Source organism: Peromyscus eremicus, chromosome 10, assembly GCF_949786415.1.
Source record: "Peromyscus eremicus chromosome 10, PerEre_H2_v1, whole genome shotgun sequence".
Classification (NCBI taxonomy): Eukaryota; Metazoa; Chordata; class Mammalia; order Rodentia; family Cricetidae; genus Peromyscus; species Peromyscus eremicus.
Window position 1 is genome coordinate 10,681,045 of NC_081426.1, and position 19,859 is coordinate 10,700,903.

Consider the following 19,859-nt stretch of genomic DNA (forward strand, 5'->3'; position numbering starts at 1 on the left):
GCTCATTTCCTTGGAGTTAGCTGTTGCTTGTCATTTTACATCTTAGAAGCTTCTTCTCTTCATAACCTTACACTGTGTTATATTCTTATATAATTTAATTCAGACTTAACTAAAGGCGCATTCCAGGTAACCAAATGAAATACATGTATTTTATGTAGAATTTCATGCTGAGTTGCTTGACTCCATACCTGTGATTCAGCTTAAAACAGGCGCCTGAAGTGAGTGCATTTTGAAGATCTTCTTCATATAAAGTGATACGTCTCACCACTAGTCACTTTTTGGTCCCTCCAGTAATACTATTGTATCTAGAAGTGGCTATGCTTTTCAGGTGACATGACAGTAGCCTGTAATGCTGGAAATTATATCAGAACTACCTCTTCAGGATCCCATTTGTCTTTCTTTCCCCCCTAACCCATAAACCTCCGTCCTCGTGGGTGTGCATCCTTAGCCTCACTGAAGAGTGCTTTTCAAGCAACTACAGTTGCATCATTTCCTTTCCATCTGCCTACGCTGTCTCAATTTAAACACTTGTTTTATGGTTTTGGGTGTCCCCCCCCCCCCCAACCTAAGTAGGATTTTTCAGTACTACAACCATTGCTTCTCTTGTTAAGGGATTTTAAAACTTTGGAACCCAGTGTACTGACAAGCCTGCAGTTCCAGGACATGGGAGACTTAGGCAGGTTAATCTTGAGTTCAAGGTTAGAGGGAAATTAGTAAAGTCTGGGAGGGGACACCAGGGCGGCTTTTTTTTTTTTGCGGAGAGAGTATCTTGAATTCACATTGTGTGGAGGCGAGTGTGACCACCTGTCATCAGTAGCAGCTTTAGACACTTTTGATGGAGCTATTTGAGTTGTGAGTCAGACTAAGTCCAGGGTGGGAAGTGATTATCTCACACCCTGCACCTTCTTTTCCACAAGGAAACATACATGGGAAACCTAACTGACTTGCCCAAGGTTGTGCGTCAGTGGGTCAGCAGGACTAGGACCAGGCCTCTTTATGCCAGCCTCTGTTTCTGTTCTGGTTACAAACTGGGTTTTCCCCAGCATTATTGTTAACTTATTTGAAGTAATCACAAATATCCGTGGTATTTTAAAGATAGAACAAAGAAAAGGCTTTTGGCTACCTTTCACGTAATTATAGTAAATATAAAGTATAATCAGGACTAAGCTAGGATCTTATTTATATAGTTATGTATGCCTTGGTCACGTGTACAGATGCAGGTAATCACCCCACAGTCAACATACAGAACCCTTCACTCAGCACAGAGGCCACCTTAGGAGCTGAGAATATAGCTCAGTGACAGACCAGTGTCAGGCAGGGCTTGGGAGCTAGTGCACAGCACAGACCAGGACAAAGGTACCCCCAGTAGTTACACTCCTGTCCCACCGTCTTATCCCTGGCATCTCTTAATGCCTTATACCTTTCTCCTCAGCCTCTAAGCTGAACAGGCTGAACTTGATTTTTGGAGACTGGATGCTTCTGTTAATCTGCCTGTCCCTATTTTACCAAAGCAATTATAGTATCTTCCCCAAAGAACCAATTCACGTTTCTATCCTACATACAATAGCATCTTTCCCCATTAAAAATAAAAAATAAAAAATAAGTATAATGTTGTAATAGTGCCTTCCTTACAGTGAAGCATGACCAGCGAGACCAACAGTATGAACAGAAATAAGCAACGACACGTTGATATTTAAAGTCTAATAGAACACAAGCTATTTCTATAAGTGTTGTTAACACAGTCAGCAAAAGAGAAAACAAAACAGTTTGCTGAGTGAAAAACTAAGTGACTACTTGTTTAAAGAACATCTGTCAACTATCTTCTATTTGATATTTACCATTGTTCACTTTGTTATAAAATTTAAAAACCTAGAGTAGTCAAATCAGTTGTAAGAATTCATTTTAGTGCATAAATCTCCCAAGGCACGGTAGTGCGTGCAGTGATCACACTTGGAGGACTGAACAGAATTCGAGTTCAAAAACCAGCCTGCCCTCACATAGTCAGTTTAAGGCCAGCCTGGGCAATGAAACGAGACCCTGTCTCAAAAAGGAAAAAAAAAAAATCTGATTCCACGTAATTTCTAAGCCAAAGAACTTGACTAAAATAAACCCCTGAACTGTTCTGGAGGCACATACCTACATACCTGCAATCTAGCACAAGGAAGCAGAAGGACCACAGGTTTGAGACTAGCCTAAGAAATGTATCAGGACCTCATCTCAAAAACATGGTAATTGGGCTGGAGAGATGGTTTGGTGCGTTAAGAACACTAACACTGCCTGTGAGCATGAGGACCGAAGTTTGAGTCTCTCTCACCTGAATAAGACGTGGGTATGTCCACTCGGAGTCTGCAACTCCAGCTCTGTGCAGGACAGAGACAGGGTGGTCCCTGGGACTGGCTGACTGGCAGCCTAGCCCCAGGTTCAATGAGAGAGAGACCCTGCCTCAAAGGAGTACGGTAGAGTGGGGTAAAGCAGGATAGCAGGGTGTCCAGTGTCTTCCTCTGGTCTTCCCACACACTCACACAAATGTTTTCTCTCTCTCTCTCTCTCTCTCTCTCTCTCTCTCTCTCTCTCTCTCTCTCTCTCTCTCTCTCCCTCTCTCCCTCTCTCCCTCTCTCTCCCTCTCTCTCCCTCTCTCTCCCTCTCCCTCTCTCTCCCTCTCCCTCTCTCACACACACAGACACAGACACACATACACATACACACACACACGTACACGTATGTGCGCATGCACGTGTGTACACTTAAATATCTGAAAATCAACACTTTAAAAATGTATATCCCAGCCAGGCATAGTGTTACACACCTTTAATCCCAGCACTCAGGAGGCAGAAGCAGGTGGGTCTCTAGCCTGGTCTGCATAATGAGTCCCAGGACAGCCAGGACTACATAGTAAGACCTTGTCTCAAAAAGTGTGCATCCCACTTATTGGCCTACAGTTTCTTTTCTTTTAAAATCAGGAAACTTGTAAAGAACTAGAGGCTTTGGAATCTGCACCTTCTCATTTTATATATCATGAGACCAGCTAAGTTAGTAAAGATCATATATAATTAGTTATCGTCTTCAATGATCCAAATTGACTTTCAGTGTAGTTCCTTCTCTGTTAGGTTGCATTTTATCTGCTGGTGTTACATGACTAGTATTTAAAATAAATGTTATCACTAAAAAAGTCTGTGTTTTAAATCCTTTTCTTAAAATCTAACAGTCTAAAACACAACTTGAGAAAGATTGAAATAGAATCAGTACATAAATTTGTTTGAAAATTTAAAGATACTCCATTTGTTGGATGTATATTTTATAATGTCAATAAGCATACTGTTTGCAATTTCAGTTTGTGTTATTATTTGCAAATAACCTGAAATTATATATTATCCAAATGTTGTCTATAGGTACATTATTGCCTAGTGGTCTTGCTGTATTTTGGGGGTTTTGCTTTAAGAATTCTTTACGTTGCTGCCACCTGTACTGATTAATTTTTATTTTGTTTGTTTGTTTGTTTGTGTTTGTTGTTTTCAACTCTAGGAGTCTCTACCACCCGTCCAGTTTGACTGGAGTAGCAGTGGCCTTACTAACCCTTTAGATGGTACGTCTCTCCGTAGAGCCTCTAGCGCCAGAGCTAGAGTTAAGAAAGCTACACAGTTCAGACAGACTTCTCTCTGCTGATTTCCTTTTTGTTTGAACGTAACTTCTTATTCTTATCTTTGGAAATTCAGGCTTTCTTTCTAAATAGTAATTGCTCAAGATACCAGCCATTACTATTATCAACAATATTAATACCCCCAAGTATTGGTAGTAATAGCAAGGTTTTAGTTCCTTTATCTTAAGTCAAAATTAGATAGTTTAAATGATATTTTAGCTAGGACCAATTTATTTGAATGTTTTACAGCTTTACTTTGTGAAATTTTCTCGGATACAAAGTCTTGTGGTTAGAGGTTGCTTCAAAGCATAAAGCACAATTTATTCACTTAACCAAAAACAGTACGCAGAGCCACATTTATTGACTTAATGTAGTTTTCAGATTCAGTAGCATTTTATAGAGTACTTATATGCAAATGGAAGATGAATGATTTTCATGATGATTTTTAAACTTATCTCAAATACTAACAGAGCAGTTCCAGAAATCAGTAGTTTTTCTTATGACTTTAAAACTCTGAAAGGGGAGTAACTTAGGCAAATACTGTAGGGTCTTTAACACACAGTACAGTTTTAGAGTCCGTGCTGTGGGTTTTCAGTGGCCCCTAACTTATAATTGCTTCTTAAGCCATTGGAGCCATTGTCTAGAATATCTGTTACCATCATCTCAGTGGCATCTAGCATCCCATTGCCTGAGACACTCTTACCAGCTTTTCCTTGTAGCTGGGATCCTAGAATACCTGGAAACCATCAATTGACTGTCCTGCTGAAGGAAAGCCTGGATGCACCTTTTGCTATTGTCTGGTGGTGTCTTCAGTCAAATCATCATGCTTTTTATTAACCACTTCTTTACAAATGTATACTATTTGTGATTACTCTTGCAGAGTTAAAGGGGAACAGTACAGCTTGCACATCAGGGTAGGGCAGTTATCCCCTATTATGTTACTTTAAATAAGTTAATGTATTGATGCATGTCCTGAAACTCACAACCTTGTCATTGTTTTAAAAAGCATCCATTAGAAACCAGAAATTGTTCATAGAAGCTAACATGAAAGATCGGGCATGTCGTGATTTAACGTTGGGTTAAGATTAAGTATTGTTTCCCTTTAACTAGTATGCCTTCCCTGATCTTTCTGATACCTTTCAGTTTGACTGAAAGAACTGGCTTCTAACTAAAACCTAACAAAGTGTTACATTCTTTACATTGTACATGAGGAAATATACATTGAGTTAAATTGTTACTTTAGTTATGAAAACCTAATACTGTACGCATTGTTTTAATGTTGATTTTAAAAATGTGTAATGACTACTAATTATAACCTGCATGTTCAAGTGTGTGTCTTACCCCTTTTTACACATAACCCCTCCTCCCTTGGCTTACCTTCTGTGTGGCTGCCTACCAACACGGTCACTGCATTCCAAGCTAGTGGAGGTTCCACTCTCCTGAACCTTGATTTCTTTGGGCCCGTGGATGACAGTAGCTCTAGCAGCAGCACGCTCCCAGGTCAGCAGAGTGTTTCAGCACAGTTCTGGTTATTTCTAAGAGCATGACCACACTTGACTTTCCTATAAACAAGGAGACAGCTAGATCCTGGTCTAATACTCTTCCTTTCTAATGTCCGACTGTAAGAGACAACTTACATGAAATACAGTTTTAAGAGAACTTTCTCAGAGGGTAATATTCCAAGCTGGCAGTGGTTTCTACAGTAATACAGCCCCACTGGCTTTATACAGCTAAGGATGGTTTGTTTTTCACCCCTCTAAGTGGAAAATGTACTTATAGCTTATTTTGAAAGCATATTCTGTAAAGCCATTTGAAAGTAGCACTAGTTAGAGAAGAATGTTTTAGTACACAAAGATGATTTCACATTATAGCATCTATAATAATGTAATTTTTATAAATTCTAGCATTTTAATTAGCTCTTATTAGTGCTGCTAAATAAATAATTGAATCTAAAATGTTGGAATTTAGCATGTAGTTATATAGCCCCACATCAAAAAAAAATTACTGTTTTTATGTAGCTCTTAAATAGAAAGCATACTGTTAGTTTCCATCAAGGGGGGGGGGAAGTTAACAAAAGTTAATAGTAGAATTATATAATAATAGTAATTGCTATGACCCTAACAGCAAAAATTAAGCTTACCTAGTACCTGTTAATGTTCAGCCCTACAGTTCATTGACCAAAGGACTAATGTACTTTGTCATTTTCTAACCAAATAAAAGATGGAAATTATAATGGCATTTTAATGTTTACATTTTATTGAATATGATTTTAATGAATCCTTGCCATCACAAGTTGTGATCTGGTAATCATTGATCATCAGACAGCTACTGGCGTTCTGTTCAAGTGCTGACTTCTGGAATGCATATTGAGGATTCCCTTCTGTGCCCACTAGTGGCCAGTTGTGTAGCCTGGGTTCCTGAGAATTGGGGGCTGTTTTGTTTGGAGTGAGTCTATTAGGTAACCCAGCCACCCACTTCAATGGTTTATCAGCCATGCTGGTATATGAAGGAAAGCTAAGGGTGAGCCTGGACCCAGGAAAGCAACCAAGTCAGCTAAGGGTAAGCCTGGACCCAGACTGTCCTTCCCTTAGATCCAGCTGGACTAGGCTGCCCTTCCCTTACATCCGGCTGGACCCAGGCTGCCCTTCCCTTAGATCTGGCTGGACCCAGGCTGCCCTTCCCTTAGATCCAGCTCTGGAAACCTGCTCCTGCCACAGGAAAGTCCACACATCCTAGGGTAGATTGACAACATTTCTCAAAGCTAAGCTCCTAGTTTTCAAAATTCATGCAAGTACATGAAAAAGTCTGTATCTGGTTTTGCTACTTACTTAAATTTGATATCTTACTACTATAAGTTCTAGTAAGTCTATCTGATGTATGGAACAGCCTGCAGGAGCTAAGATTGTCTGACAGTTCATAATACTTACTAGAGGTGAAGGAGAAGCTGAGAATTATCCAGGTTCCCTCTCAGAAGAATTTGGTCACAGTCTGCATTATAATTAAAATGAGGTTACTTTCTCTTTGGGGTGCCTAAAACTTGGTTTAGATTTTAAATTTGCTTATATTTTAAATTCATTTAAAAAGCATTGATAGGAACACCAGTAACCTGGTTGCTTAAAGCAGTGCAGAGATTTCCTGGAGATTGGGCTCAGGGTACAGCTGCAAGTTGGTTGAACGCTGCAGTGGATGTGAGCACTGCCTGGTCCAGGGCAGTCTCTGCCCTGGGAAACCTTTAAAACCCTCCATGTCATCAGTATGCTCTGGCTGCTGTGTAAACTTGATTATAATCAATTTGCTTTGGCTTTGTATTGTTCTCGGGTCTTAGGAGAACTTGCCCTCGAGCTTCAGGAATGGCTGCCTTCCTTCTGTCCATCTTAGCACTTGTTGGTCCTTTCTGAACTTGTTTATGGGAAAGTCATTTATCTTAGCTTGCTGTTAATTATCTTGTGTGTGTTCTTTAGGAGGCCGGCATAGAACTTGGATGAGTACTTTAATTGTGTAATTAAGCTGTGCCTCATTAAGGTTCTGTTGAAAAAAAAAAAAAACTTCCATTAAAAACTTCTCTCTAGTTTTTAGTGGATAATTACCTGTCTCTGAACATGTTGACTGTGCTTGTTACAGAGCTCAGGCAGTTTTTGGTCAGGGGTGGGGGTGGGGGGCAGTTTATGGAGGGAAGGATGTTTGGGGGAAGAAAGGTGGTTTTTCTGTCATGGCCAGCACGATTGCTGTCAGTCTGCCGCTTCACTCTGCCCACTGAGTGTCCAGTGTTTACAAACCCATCAGAGATCTGCCTGGCACTTCCCTGTTGCTGGTCAGGATGCAGGCGTTCTGCATCCTGGAGAGCTCCCCTTCAGTAGTGGGCTTACTCAGAAGCTAGCCTTTCACAGTGGAAGAGGGGAATAGTCTGGGCTCATTTGGTCATATATCTGCAGTTTTACACATTCTAACTTTGGCCTGTATGCTTGTTGTAGAGAAACGAAAGTTTTAAAGTCTGTCTTGGAAGTGTATGTTGATGAACTATTAAGAACTTGAGAGTCAACATACACCTTCTTTAGCCTTTCTCCCTGGGTGGGCTTGGTAACTGTGGGAGCAGTTGCTGATTTATTTCTATAAACATCTGGAATCCACACTACTACCTGTGCTCACTACAGACTTGGTTGAAAAAGGAGAAAGCTTGTTCAGACATTTATTGTATTTTTTTGTCTAATCTTATTTCTTAAAAAAATAAAATTGAGGCAAGTGCAGCCATGCACATCTGTAGTCCCAGCTGAGGCAGGAGGATCACCTAAATCAGGAGTTCAAGGCCAGCCTGAGCAATACTGTAATGCCCTATCTCAAAGAAAAAGAAAAAAGAAAACATTGGAGAAGCTGTCAAACATTTTTGTAAGCTGATGCTTAACTGTAGCCCCAACTTAGCTTCCCTCTGTTACTCCAGCTTGCTATCTAAATGGGACTATACATACATAATCGATCCTGGAAATAAGCATTTTCATTTTGTCTAAAGTAGAGCTCGACTCACTTTCTCTGGAAGTGTTCTACCCTCTACTTCTTACTTGAAGCACATGTAGTATATTTTTAGTAATAACTTGATGCTTTTAATAATTGTTCACATCTTTAGTCATAGTAAAGATAACCAAATCATTTTCTACAGTACAGACTTTATATTAATCTCCAAGTCTCTGACATGGAAGAAAATACTAGAGTTTAAAAAAAAAATAGATGAGATCAGAGCAAGGTTCAAAATAAGGTTCATTGGCCAATTTAAAAATTGAGAATGTTGAGCTGGAGAGATGACTCAGCGGTTAATTTCCCAGCATCCACATGGCAGCTCATAACTGTCTGTAACTACAGTTCCAGGGCATACAAACACCTTTACAAAGACATACATGCAGCCAAAACACCAATGCACATAAAACAAAAAATAATTTTTAAAAAAATTGAGAATGTTGGAGGTCAGGTGTGGTGACTCATACCTGTAATCCCAACACTAAGGAAACTGAGGCAAGATACTTATCATGAGTCAAAGCCAGTGTAGACTATAGAGTAAGACCCCATCTCAAAAAATAAGAAGATAAAAGTTGAGAATATTGTAGCATGCTCATTCTTTTTATAAACACTGACAATGTGTCGGAAATGAATGTAAAACTGAGTGATAGGTTCTTGGAGCACTTGGGAGGCATCAACTGCATACAACATTTATTCCAAAATAGAATTTTTATGTGTTCCTTTATAGATACATCAAAGCCTACCATTTAATTTAAAAAAATAGACATGGGGTTAATTGGCTCAATAGTTAAAAGCACTGACTGCTCTTGCAAAGGACCTGAGTTCTGTTCCCAACGTCTACATGGTGGCTCACAACTATCTGTAACTCCAGTTCCAGGGGCTCCTACATCCCCTTTTGGCCGCCTCAGGCACTAGGCATGCATGTGATGTACATACATACATAAAACACACATAAAATAAAAAAGTAAACACAGATAGCTCAGCAGATAATGGTGCTTGCTGCCCAAGCCTGCTAACCCAAGTTGAGTCCCCAGAAACCATGTAAGGGTGGAAGGTGAGAACCACTGCACAAGGTTACCTGGCATCAACTCTCTTGTGGCATGCGTGCCCTTAGGTGGCACACACAGTAATGACTTTTCACATGATCTGACAGTGAGTGCTTCTGCAGACTCGGATGTGGCTAGGTATTGCTGTTAGGTTTTTGGATTGTGGCTCACTGTGACCCATGCAGCTTGCCCTCACTCACTGTCGTTCTGTGTGTGCTGTAAGGTGTGGATCCAGAGTTGTATGAATTAACAACTGCTAAGCTGGAGACCTCCACCTCAAGCCTCAAAGTGACTGACGCATTTGCAAAGCTCATGTCTACAGTGGAGAAGACAAGCACGTCGACCAGGTAAGCCCCTGCTCTGAACTTGGCCCTGATTTTGTATCCTGCTTTAAGGGGCCACAAGCAAAGCGTGCAAGTGGCAGTGTCCGTGTGTTAAACTAACTTCACATGTTAAAGCCAGTAGAGGGCGAAGCCTAAAAAACATCATCAGATTGATGGTTAATGATGAACTTCACTGGAGATTGACAGATATAACACGAATCTTCTCCTTCCCACACTCCTCCATATAAAACAGTTGTGATTACTGAGGTGCTGGTGCCCCTGGGAACGTCCCCTGTCCCTTCACGTTGGTGGAGACAAGCATTTTTTCAGAGCCAGTCTCACACTGCTAGTGTCACACGGGCTACCGTGTTTACACTGACTTAAAACAGTACAGTACTTTTTATTTTCAGACTTTGGCTACTGTGCACCCTAACTTGAGCATCATGCACCCCTTTACCAGACTTACGGGGGCCTCTTCAGGAACAGCTATCTCCTGGTGTTAGAGCTGGAGACAGGGGCTGTCACTTGAACCTTGTATTTAGAGTTTAACACAGGCATCAGGTAAGCCAGTTCCTAGTAGAAGGGAGTTGTTCCTGACAGGGCTTCACTAGTGCCAGGGCAGACGCTGATTGGTTAGCACTTTTCTCTGTTTCCCAGATCATCATTCATTTGCATTTTCAAGAGGGATGTTTATGTGTCAGTTGCCCACTTTAGGAGAAGTTTAGAATTTCCTATTAAATAACACATGCTATTTAGATTTATCTTTTTAAAGTTAATTCTTTCATAAGAAACATCTATTTCTTCCTTTTTCTTATGTTTTTTTTTTTTGTTGGTTTTTTTTTTTTGGTTTTTTTTTTTTGTTTTTTTGCTTAAATGATTGCAATCTGGGTTTTTGTTTGTTTTTGAGACAGGGTCTTTCTATGTAGTTTTGACTGTCCTGAAACTTGTTATATAGACTAGGCTGGCCTTGAACTTAGAACCACCTCCATCTGTCTTCCCAATGCTGGGGTTAAAAGTGTGCACCACCCCTCCTGACTTAAACGATCACAGTGTCTTTTAAACCTTATTCTCTTTGGGTGTCTGACCATTCAACAGACAGTAACAATTTTGAAAAGCTGCTGTTACTAGTTTTATGACTGTAGATGCCTTGAATTTTCCCAGGAAATAGATTTGGAGCATGTGGGTCCTTTTGCCCACAGGTTCACTCCATTGCTGAATGGTCCTGCATTGTCTTTGCCTGTTAAATGAACCTTCTGTAATGACATGTTGTGGGTGGGGCGTGTGCTTTTCTTTCCTGGGACTCCGCTGCCTCCTGCTTCCTTACCTTCCTCTGCAGTCTACCTGCCTAGACTTCCCAGCTGCCAGTAGGAGGAGCTCTCCCCACGCTGTTAGCTGTGTGCCGGCCTTTCAAGGATCCTTGCCGGTCACTGTATTGCCAACCTCCGTTACTGCTAAACTTCGCTCTCATCTTCTGAACTGAGAATAAACTAAAGTTGTAGCACATATCTAGGAGGCAAGCTGTAGCTGCCAACGAGATTCTCTCTTCTACTGTCTGACCTTTCTGTGTTGAGGTTCTGGAGAACAAACCCAGGGCCTTACATACTCCAGGCTCTACCACCGGGCTGTTTTCTGAGACCCACTTGAACATGTAAATGAAATAAATTGAAAACAAGCTGCCAATTTTAAATTTCATTTTGAAGGATGTTTTGTTCTTTGAAAATAATGAGAAAAAAAATCAACTTCTTAGTCTTAGTATTAAAAGTTATAAAGTATCACCAGTGGAGTGTGGGTGTTTTTATTTATTTATTTTGTTTTGTTTTGTTTTGTTTGTTTTTTCCCACTGCTAAGGTCAAACCAAAAGCCTTATGCATGCTAGGCAGATGTTTAACGTAGAGCGTCAGCCCCGGCCTTCCTTCCGTCAGCCCCAGCCGAGTCTTAGTTGTGCAGAGAAAAGGCAGACAAGTGACTTGTGAGATTTCAAAAGGCTTTTTCAATGCCTTGATCTTTATTAGGATTTATTTCTTGTTCTTTTTAAGTAAAGGTTAGCAAAAGCATCTTGGCTCTTGACATTACATGGACAGCTGAGTGGAAAAGCTTTTTGAAGAGCTATAGGGTAAGAAAGGGTTAAAGCGGGAGCTGAGGTGGGTGTAGTGATGACGCTTATAATTTCAGCATCCAGAAAGCTGAGGCAGGAGGATCATAAACTTGAGACCAGGCTAGGCTACAAAGCAGAATTCTGTCTCTAAGAGCAAAGAAACTGTCGTCGGGATAGAGGAGGACATCTGACATGAAGCATGTCTTTTCTCCATTATTGTCAGGGTGATGGGTGCTTGAGCCTGGTGCACCTGTGACAGTGGAGGACAACTCTGGGGGTCAGAGTTGTCTCTCCTTCCACCTGTGGGTCCTTGACTGACCGTGCCCTCTTGGAGGCTCACACGGTTTCCCAGGAGCCTTTGAATACTGAGGAAACGTGATGGGGTCTTCTCTTCCCGTGGTGGGCTGTGATCGCTCACTTCTTTTCTGGTTTGTTTGTTTGTGGTGGTGTTTTTATGTGTTCTGGGTCTGACTGGAGCCAGTTTGCCCCTCCTTAGGCAGCCTAGTACCACACTGGAGGGGCTACCACCTGATGGCAAACTTTGTGCAAACCAAATCAGCATAGCACACTACAGGTATGTGCCACCGCATCTGGCTGTGGAGGGGGGTTGTTCCCATGGCCTTGTCCACGCCAGGCGAGCGCACACCCTGATCTGCATCACTGGCACTCACTGTGTTATTTTTAAAGAAATCCGAGTTTGAAGATAGTTCCGCCTTCTTGCTCAACTGTCCTAGTATGGAGGAAAGTTATTTTCTAATTTAAATTAGTGTGTGGCCAGCTGGGGAGTAGCTACAGAGACCACTGACTGGCATTTGGACGAGCCAGGGGACTAGTGGCCAGCAGGAGTACTTAGGGTTTTCAGTTTGGGAGTTTATTGATTTAGTTAACATCATCCAATCTACCTTTCTCACTTGTGTGAATTCACTAGTTTTTAGTAGGTTCGCAAAGCTTTCCTACTATCATCATTAAATGACCCAGAAAATGTTTATTACCTTCAACCTAAAATCCCCTGTGTACATTTGCCTATTCCATTGTGTGGTATGGGTGGAGGTTTGAGTCAGGGTCTCAGGCTTTGGTTTTTGTTTTTTGTTTTGTTTTGTTTTGATTTTTTGAGACAGGGTTTCTCTGTGGAACAGTCCTACCTATCCTGGAATTCACTCTGTACACCAGGCTGGCCTCGAACTCACAGAGGTCCGCCTGCCTCTGCCTCTGCCTCCTAAGTGCTGGGATTAAAGGCATGCGCCACCACCACCCGGCCTCAGGCTGAGGTTTTAGCTCAGCAGTAGCATTTGCCTATCATGTACAGGTCCTGGGTTTGAGCCCTGGCACAACATGGCAAAAAAGGGGGCAGGGGATTGGAAAAGGAAAAACAAGCATCAGACTCAGTACCCCTCACCCTCCAGTGTTAGATTATAGACGTGCACACCACACAGGGCCTAGTGGCCTCTGGTGACTGGCTGAGGCAGGGTCTCATGTTGCCCACTGGCCTTGAACACCTGATCCTCTTGGCATTCACCTCCAGAGTGCTGGGATGTAGTGTTTTATATTCCCACCAGTAATGGGAGCTTTCCAGTTTCTCCACGTTCTCTCCAAAACGTGTCTGACCTTCGGTGAGCTATGCCAGTGAGTGTACCTCATCATTGTAATTGGCATTTCCCCGGTAGCAAAGCTATTGAACATCTTCTGATGTGCTTATTAGCCTCCATGCCTCTGCTTTCAAGAATGCTGCTTGAGATTCTCTGCCTGTTTTCAGTCAGATCATTTGTAAGCTTTCCTTATAGCTACAAATACCAGACCTTGGCGTTGGCGAGATGGCTCAGTGGTTAACAGCACTGGCTGCTCTTCCAGAGGACCCAGGTTCCCAGCCCCCACGTGGCAGCTCACAACTGTCTGTAACTCCAGTTCCAGGGCTTCCAACACCCTCACACAGACATGCATGCAGGAAAACACTGATGCACAGAAAATAAAAACCAATAAATTATATTTTAAAAATACCAGACCTTTCTCAAATACATAATTTTCAAATATTTGCTACTCTGTTATCTTTTCAGTTTCTATACCATGTATTGGCACTCAAAAAACAATTGGGTTTCATCAAAATGAAATTTTTTCTTTTGTTATTTGTGCTTTAGGTAAAGTAAAGGTTGCCTAATTCAAAATTAGGAGGCTCTTACACCTAACAGTTTATAGTTTCAACCCTTATATGTGGGTTTTTAATGCATTTCAGTTTTGGGGGGGGGGTTGTTTCATTGGTTGTTTTGTTTTGTTTTTGAGAAGGGATTTCTCTGTAGCCTGGCTGTCCTGGAACTCAGATCCGCCTGCCTCTGGCTCCCAAGTGCTGGGATTAAAGGTGTGCGCCACCGTACCCAATTCTCTAAGGCATTTTTACACTCATTTTAATGTAGTAGAAGGTGGGAGAAGTCTATATTCTTTCCCCCACCCCCACCCCCCACACGCGCGCACCCTGCCCTGCATAGGGATATCAGTTATGCTTGCAGTTTCTTGAAAAGTTTCTTTACCCTTTTGAAAGGTCTTGCCATGTCTGCTTTTGGGGGGAAGTGAATTAACTGATCACAGGCCACTAGACTGACATTTGTGTGTAGTCCATTGACAAAGGTAAATCTCAGCTAAGAAGAGCTTGGCTTGTCCTTCTCTCCCGGACCTACCTGCACTTCACAAATGGGGAAATTGTCAGGACTACTTGTACATACTGGTGTTTTCTGCAAGTCATGTTCACTGAGTTCTTTATTCCTCTAATCTCTGTCAACTGGAAATTACATCCAGAGGCTTGCGAATACCGGGTAGTAAACATTTTGCCTGGGCTAGGTCCATGGTCTCCCAGCACACTGAAACTGTCCCACACCCTGCTGACTGCATGGTTGCAGGCTGACCACTGCACTCCGCGGTCGTGTTAGTGATGATGCCTGACTGAGCCTAGGAAGCAGACACTTGTTTGACTCGAAGTTCCTCAAGCATCTAATGATGGATTACATTAAGTGGGATCTAAAATGTAAATTTTATTTGTTTTAAATGTAGGATTGCCATTGTGTTCTTCTAAGTAGGACTGGGTTGAATATTGATTCATCTGCTGATATGATCACCATAAAAAAAAGAATTGGGCTTTCTGTAGTCAGTTTCAAGTGATCTTTGGTCTGAAACTGATCTCTATTCAAATAGTATCTCTGTGACTTTAACGATCCCTTCAGCATATTTAACAACTGGATGATTTGGATGGCATTGTGCACTGTTTGGGCATATTTGATGCTTGCTGGGTATTTTCTTCAGCTTGCCCACTAGTTTACCAGGAATTTTTGTATATCTGTGATATGCTTCAAGCTACTTGCTTGTTACAGTGAGGGGATGTGGTTAAATAGACATTGTCTACAGGACCAGAGGCCTGTAAGGTTTCCAGATTGCCTCCCCGGTTCCTGCCTGCACCCACTTCCCACGCTGCTGCCTGCATCCCAGCTTGGCAGAAGGCTCTCTCTTGGAATTCCCCATTAGGTTGAGAAAGCCTGAGGTTCAATGACTTACCAGGCCTTGCACCACACCTTTCATGTTGAGGTGATTTGGGTAGTTTTGCAGCAGACGGGGGAAATCCAGGTGGGCGGACTGTTACCAAGGCTTTAGCACTCTACTTGTGCTTAGTAATGTTTGAAGATTATGGCTGGGTAGATGCTTAACTAAGGCCTTGAGCCTGTACACATGTGCTTATGGGTCTCTGTGTCTTCATGCTTATGTGATGGACAACAAAGCAGCCATGTCCATTGTTCTTCAGCGGCTAGCAGAGGAAAAGCCATCAGCTGCTCCGAGACTGCTGACCGCAAACCTGGAGAGGGAATGACTTTTCCCATCTGACCCACAGCACAGCCCCATTAACACACTGGTCCTTTCTCATTGCTGACAGGAAACCAAAAAGAGAGGAACACCTAAGTGAAGAGGCTGTGAAGGTGATTGCCAGCCTTCCTGACCTAACCTTCATGCATGCCAAGGTGTTGATGTTCCCAGCCACGCTGACACCTTCCACAAGCTCCCAGGAACAAGCAGATGGATAACTGGTTGAACTGGACAGTTCCAAATACTTTTCCTTTCCTCCATCCCTCCCGACCATCAAAAACACATGTGCTGTAATGTAAAAGTCAATAAATACATTCAAGTTCAGCTGATTTGTTGGTAAGCCACACTAGAAAGGTATACATAGTAATGTATATTTATTTACATACTGAAGTCCTAAATTTATATTAGAAAAAAATGTAAATAATTGGGGATGAACATTTTTGGAGATTTATTCTTTTGTGTTGCTGGGGTGTATACATTTATGTCTTTGTGAAATACACTGGTGGTGTCCTTCTTAAAAAAAAAACTTTTGAAATAAAAAAAGAAAATTAAAAACTAAACTCTCCACTGTCTGTGAAATCCCCTTCAGTCTTTTCCCATTGCACTGGCCGCTCTTACCTCTCCCTGCTGTATGTGCTGTTATTTTACCATCACAGAAGCTCAAATCCTTGTCAGATTTTCAGTTATGTGTGTGTGATGGTTCCTGTCAGGCCTGGCTTTCGTTAACTTTTCTGGGCTCTGTTTGTAGTCTTTTCAGTCTGGCATATTGCTGTGTGACCTTTTGCAGAGGTCATCGCTGCTCTCTGGTTGTGGGGTGTGGATCACTGTCAGAATTTGATTAGAGGCTTGATCGAGATTGTGCCTGTTTTAATTAGTGTGATTTGGAGAAGGACCAAATGATATGAATGTCTTAAAATGAAATTGGTTAGAAATCTTTCTGTTCTATCATACCATTATTTTTTGAGGATTTTGCACAGTATAAAATGACATAATCATAGATTGCTATGGTTTAGGCTGTATATACAGTAAAAAAAACAAAAAAAAAAACTGGGTTTTAAATGTTTGGGGAAATTCCTATGGAAAAAAGAGAAGACATGTAGAAGAGCCTCTAACAAGGTTAATGTGCATGCCCAAGGTTTTTGAGATTTCAGTGTGTAAATTTCCTTTTAGCCTACACAATAATAAAATAATTTAAAAGAAATTTAGTCTTTTGTCTTTGTACTTTAGCGTCTCAGGGAACATGTAATGCATTTGAATGTGTGGTTTTATTCAGAATTAATGTTTTGTTCCACATGAAGTCATTTGGTAGGACTTCTATCTGGTTAAAATCAGGAAGAATTAGAATCTGGTTTCTCCGAACTGAATCGTGAGGCTGGAGAGATGGCCCAGTGGTCAAGAGCACTGGATTTGCAGAAGACCCAGGTTCTAGTCCCATGGTGGCTCACAACCATCCATAACTACAGCTCCAGGGGACCCAACCCTTCTGACATTGGAGGGCACCAGCCACAATTATGTTAACAGACATACATGCAGGCCAAACATTCATACACAGAAAGTGAAATCAATTAAGCTATAAATCTCTAGGGCCAGCTAGCCTGGTTTACACAGTGACAAAAGAGATTGTCACAAACAAGGTAGAAAGGCGACAACCTGAAGGTTGTCTGCAGTGACACACGTGTCCACACACACACACACACACACACACTAATGGGATCAGTGCTTTTTAACAACTGAACTGTTTTTATATGTACAATATGAACTCATAAAAGAAATTCCCATGATTCATTATAGCATGCCTTCAGAATATTGAGATAGTAAAATTATAGGGCTGTGCAGTGGTGACACACACCTTTAACCCCAGCACTCAGGAGCCAGAGGCAGGCAGAGCTCTTTGAGTTTGAGGCCAGCCTGATCTACAGAGAGTTCCAGGATAGCCAGAGCTACACAGAGAAACCCTTGTCTGGAGAAAAAAAAAAAAAAAAAAATTATAGGTGTTCCCCCGAAAATGTTCTCATCAAATTAGGTTAAGCAGAAAATTCCTAAAAAGTAATTTGGGGTGGGAGTCTTAGAGGGCACAGTGGTTAGGAGCACCTGTCGCTTTTGCAGAAAGGGGGCCAGAGTTTGCTTCTCAGCAAGCACATGGCGGCTCACAGACATCTGAAACTCCGGTTTCAGGGGATCCGACACCCTGTTCTGACCTCTGGCACCAAGCACACATGAGTTGCACATACATACATGCAGGCAAAATAACCACATAAGTTTAAGACAAAAGTAGTTTTAGAATATTGTCATAAGACGTTTGCCAGAAAAAGAGATGGCATGTGCTAGAGAAGACGCTGTCAGCTAATGGCAGCCTACGGTGTCCACTAGAACGGTCCACTGGAAGGCATGACACCGTTGACCGCTTCCTGGTTGCCAGGTAAGAATGGCCTAGAGTGACCGATGCTTCAAGTCTGATATTTCAGGCATAAAATAAGGAATCAGGGCTGGTGTTTACAGCACTGTCCTCCCAGCCAGCCGCCATGTCCACGTGGTCAGCTGTGCCTATTTACCATCCTAGCAGTGCTGGCTGACAGTCTCACAGCATGGAGGATGGGGAGTCATGGCACCCTCCCCTGAGCACCCAGCCAGTGGCATGCACGTGGCCTTTGCATCTGGAGCAGGGCTACAGTGTGTAGTTTGAGGAAGACTAGAGGATGTGGGCTCCATCTGCACAGCCATGAGGAAACCACCATCCATACGGGGTGAAGACAGTCTGGGATGGCTGGAGATCACCGGTGCTCTGTGCCCTGTAAGTGTATCTATAAACTCATTAGGTGTTCGGGAGAGGGGACAGATCTGGTGCTGTGCTTTGTCATTGGGACTTTACAAGGACGCAGTGTATATTGCATAGTCTCCCCACCCAGGATGGAACTGCTCACAACAGGAGTGTGGTGGCTATTTTAGTTGTAAACTTGACTACATCTAGAATTAACTAAAACCCAAAAGTGGCTGGGCACACCTATGAGGGATTTTTGCTAAATTAAATCATTTGAAGTAGGGAGATCCACTTGTAATCCAGATCTTTGAAGTAGGAAGATAGTCCTTTAATCCAGACCTTTGGAGGTGGGAAGCTCTTGTCTGGGTCATACCTGCTGGAAGCCTGTGGACATGGAAGAAGGCAGCTTCTGCCCTTTGCTGCTTGCTCGCCTCCCCAGCAAGTCCGTTCCTCCACTGGCATCAGAGCCTACTTCTTGGGATTCCAGCATATACCGACGGCCAGCTGAGACATGCAGCCTCATGGATTGAACGACTACTGGATTTTTGGACCTTCCAATCATAGGCAGCCATTGTTGGATTAGCTGGATCCCAGCCTGGTAAGTCTCTCTAATAAATCCCCTTTCTCTACATAGAGGGATTCATTCTGTAAATTCTGCTACACTAGAATCCTGACTAATGTAAGGGGCTAAAGAATCAAAATCAAAGCATGTTTCACATGCTTAATGTCCTGAATTTGTCCCCAAGCATGTAGGCTTTTAGACCATACACACACACACACACACACACACACACACACACGCACACGCACACGCACAGAGAGAGAGGGGGGGGAGAGAGAGAGAGAGAGAGTTGAGGTGGAAGCTACCTTAGGGAGTCTAGGCTTTTAGGGCTGAAAGGGGAGCTGCTGCTCAATGCTCCCCCAAACCTCTCCCAGAGGCATCAGAGCCAGGACACACAGGCAGCTAGGGGTTGTCTTGCCGTAACACACCTTAGGCTAATATCAGGGCCGAGTGGTTACAGAAAACCCTGTTCAATAAAAACACTCCGTTACTGTAAAATATTAAGGGCCAAAGATGAGTCAGTTCTCCTAGCAGAAGAAGTTGAAGCATGATTAAGGAGTCTGACTTACGTTCAGCAATCGCAGCTATATCCAGAGGACCCAACCCAGCTTTTGTTTACACCTTCCTGTGTGTTCCCTCAGAAGAAATGGCCTACATGGTCTGAACATGTACAGGGTCGCCACTGGGCTCAGGACCCCTCAGGGGACCCCACACACTAGCTTTGTTGCTCTCATTGTGATTAGGAAATGTCATCATAAGCTTCCTGTTGTTTCGAGCTGTCTCCTTGTGTCGTTGGATAAACCTGAAGGTCACTGTCATGCTCCCCCTTGACCAGGTCTTCCCCTATCCACATTCTTCTCTGAATGTCATTGTGTTCCCCAGGCTGGACCAGGCATCTCCTCGCCACTGGCATGGGCTTCATGTTTATTCTGTTTCAGCACTTAGCCTATCCCTGGTGATGACAGATCTGCCTCTTTAACTCATGTAAGTGAGTAGCTTCTCCCCTAACTACCATCAAATCAAACTTTTTGTCATCATATATCACTGAATTTTTAAAACCTAAAATCAGGTTTTCCATTTATCTTTTTCCAACCT

General features: G+C 42.4%; 1 protein-coding gene across 4 annotated transcripts in view; it reads left to right on the forward strand.

Annotated features, from left to right (window-relative positions):
• Positions 1 to 16,492, forward strand: part of Aftph (aftiphilin) — a 69,143-nt gene extending 52,651 nt beyond the window's left edge. For 3 of the 4 annotated variants that reach the window (XM_059275382.1, XM_059275384.1, XM_059275385.1), the window contains exons 7-10: positions 3,523 to 3,583; positions 5,057 to 5,137; positions 9,413 to 9,536; positions 15,515 to 16,492. In XM_059275382.1, coding sequence (XP_059131365.1) covers positions 3,523 to 3,583; positions 5,057 to 5,137; positions 9,413 to 9,536; positions 15,515 to 15,662 — 414 coding nt within the window. In that variant the 3' untranslated portion in view covers positions 15,663 to 16,492. The remainder of the gene's footprint in view (positions 1 to 3,522; positions 3,584 to 5,056; positions 5,138 to 9,412; positions 9,537 to 15,514) is intronic. The other variant, XM_059275386.1, reaches the window with a different exon arrangement.
• The last annotated feature ends 3,367 nt before the right edge of the window (positions 16,493 to 19,859 follow it).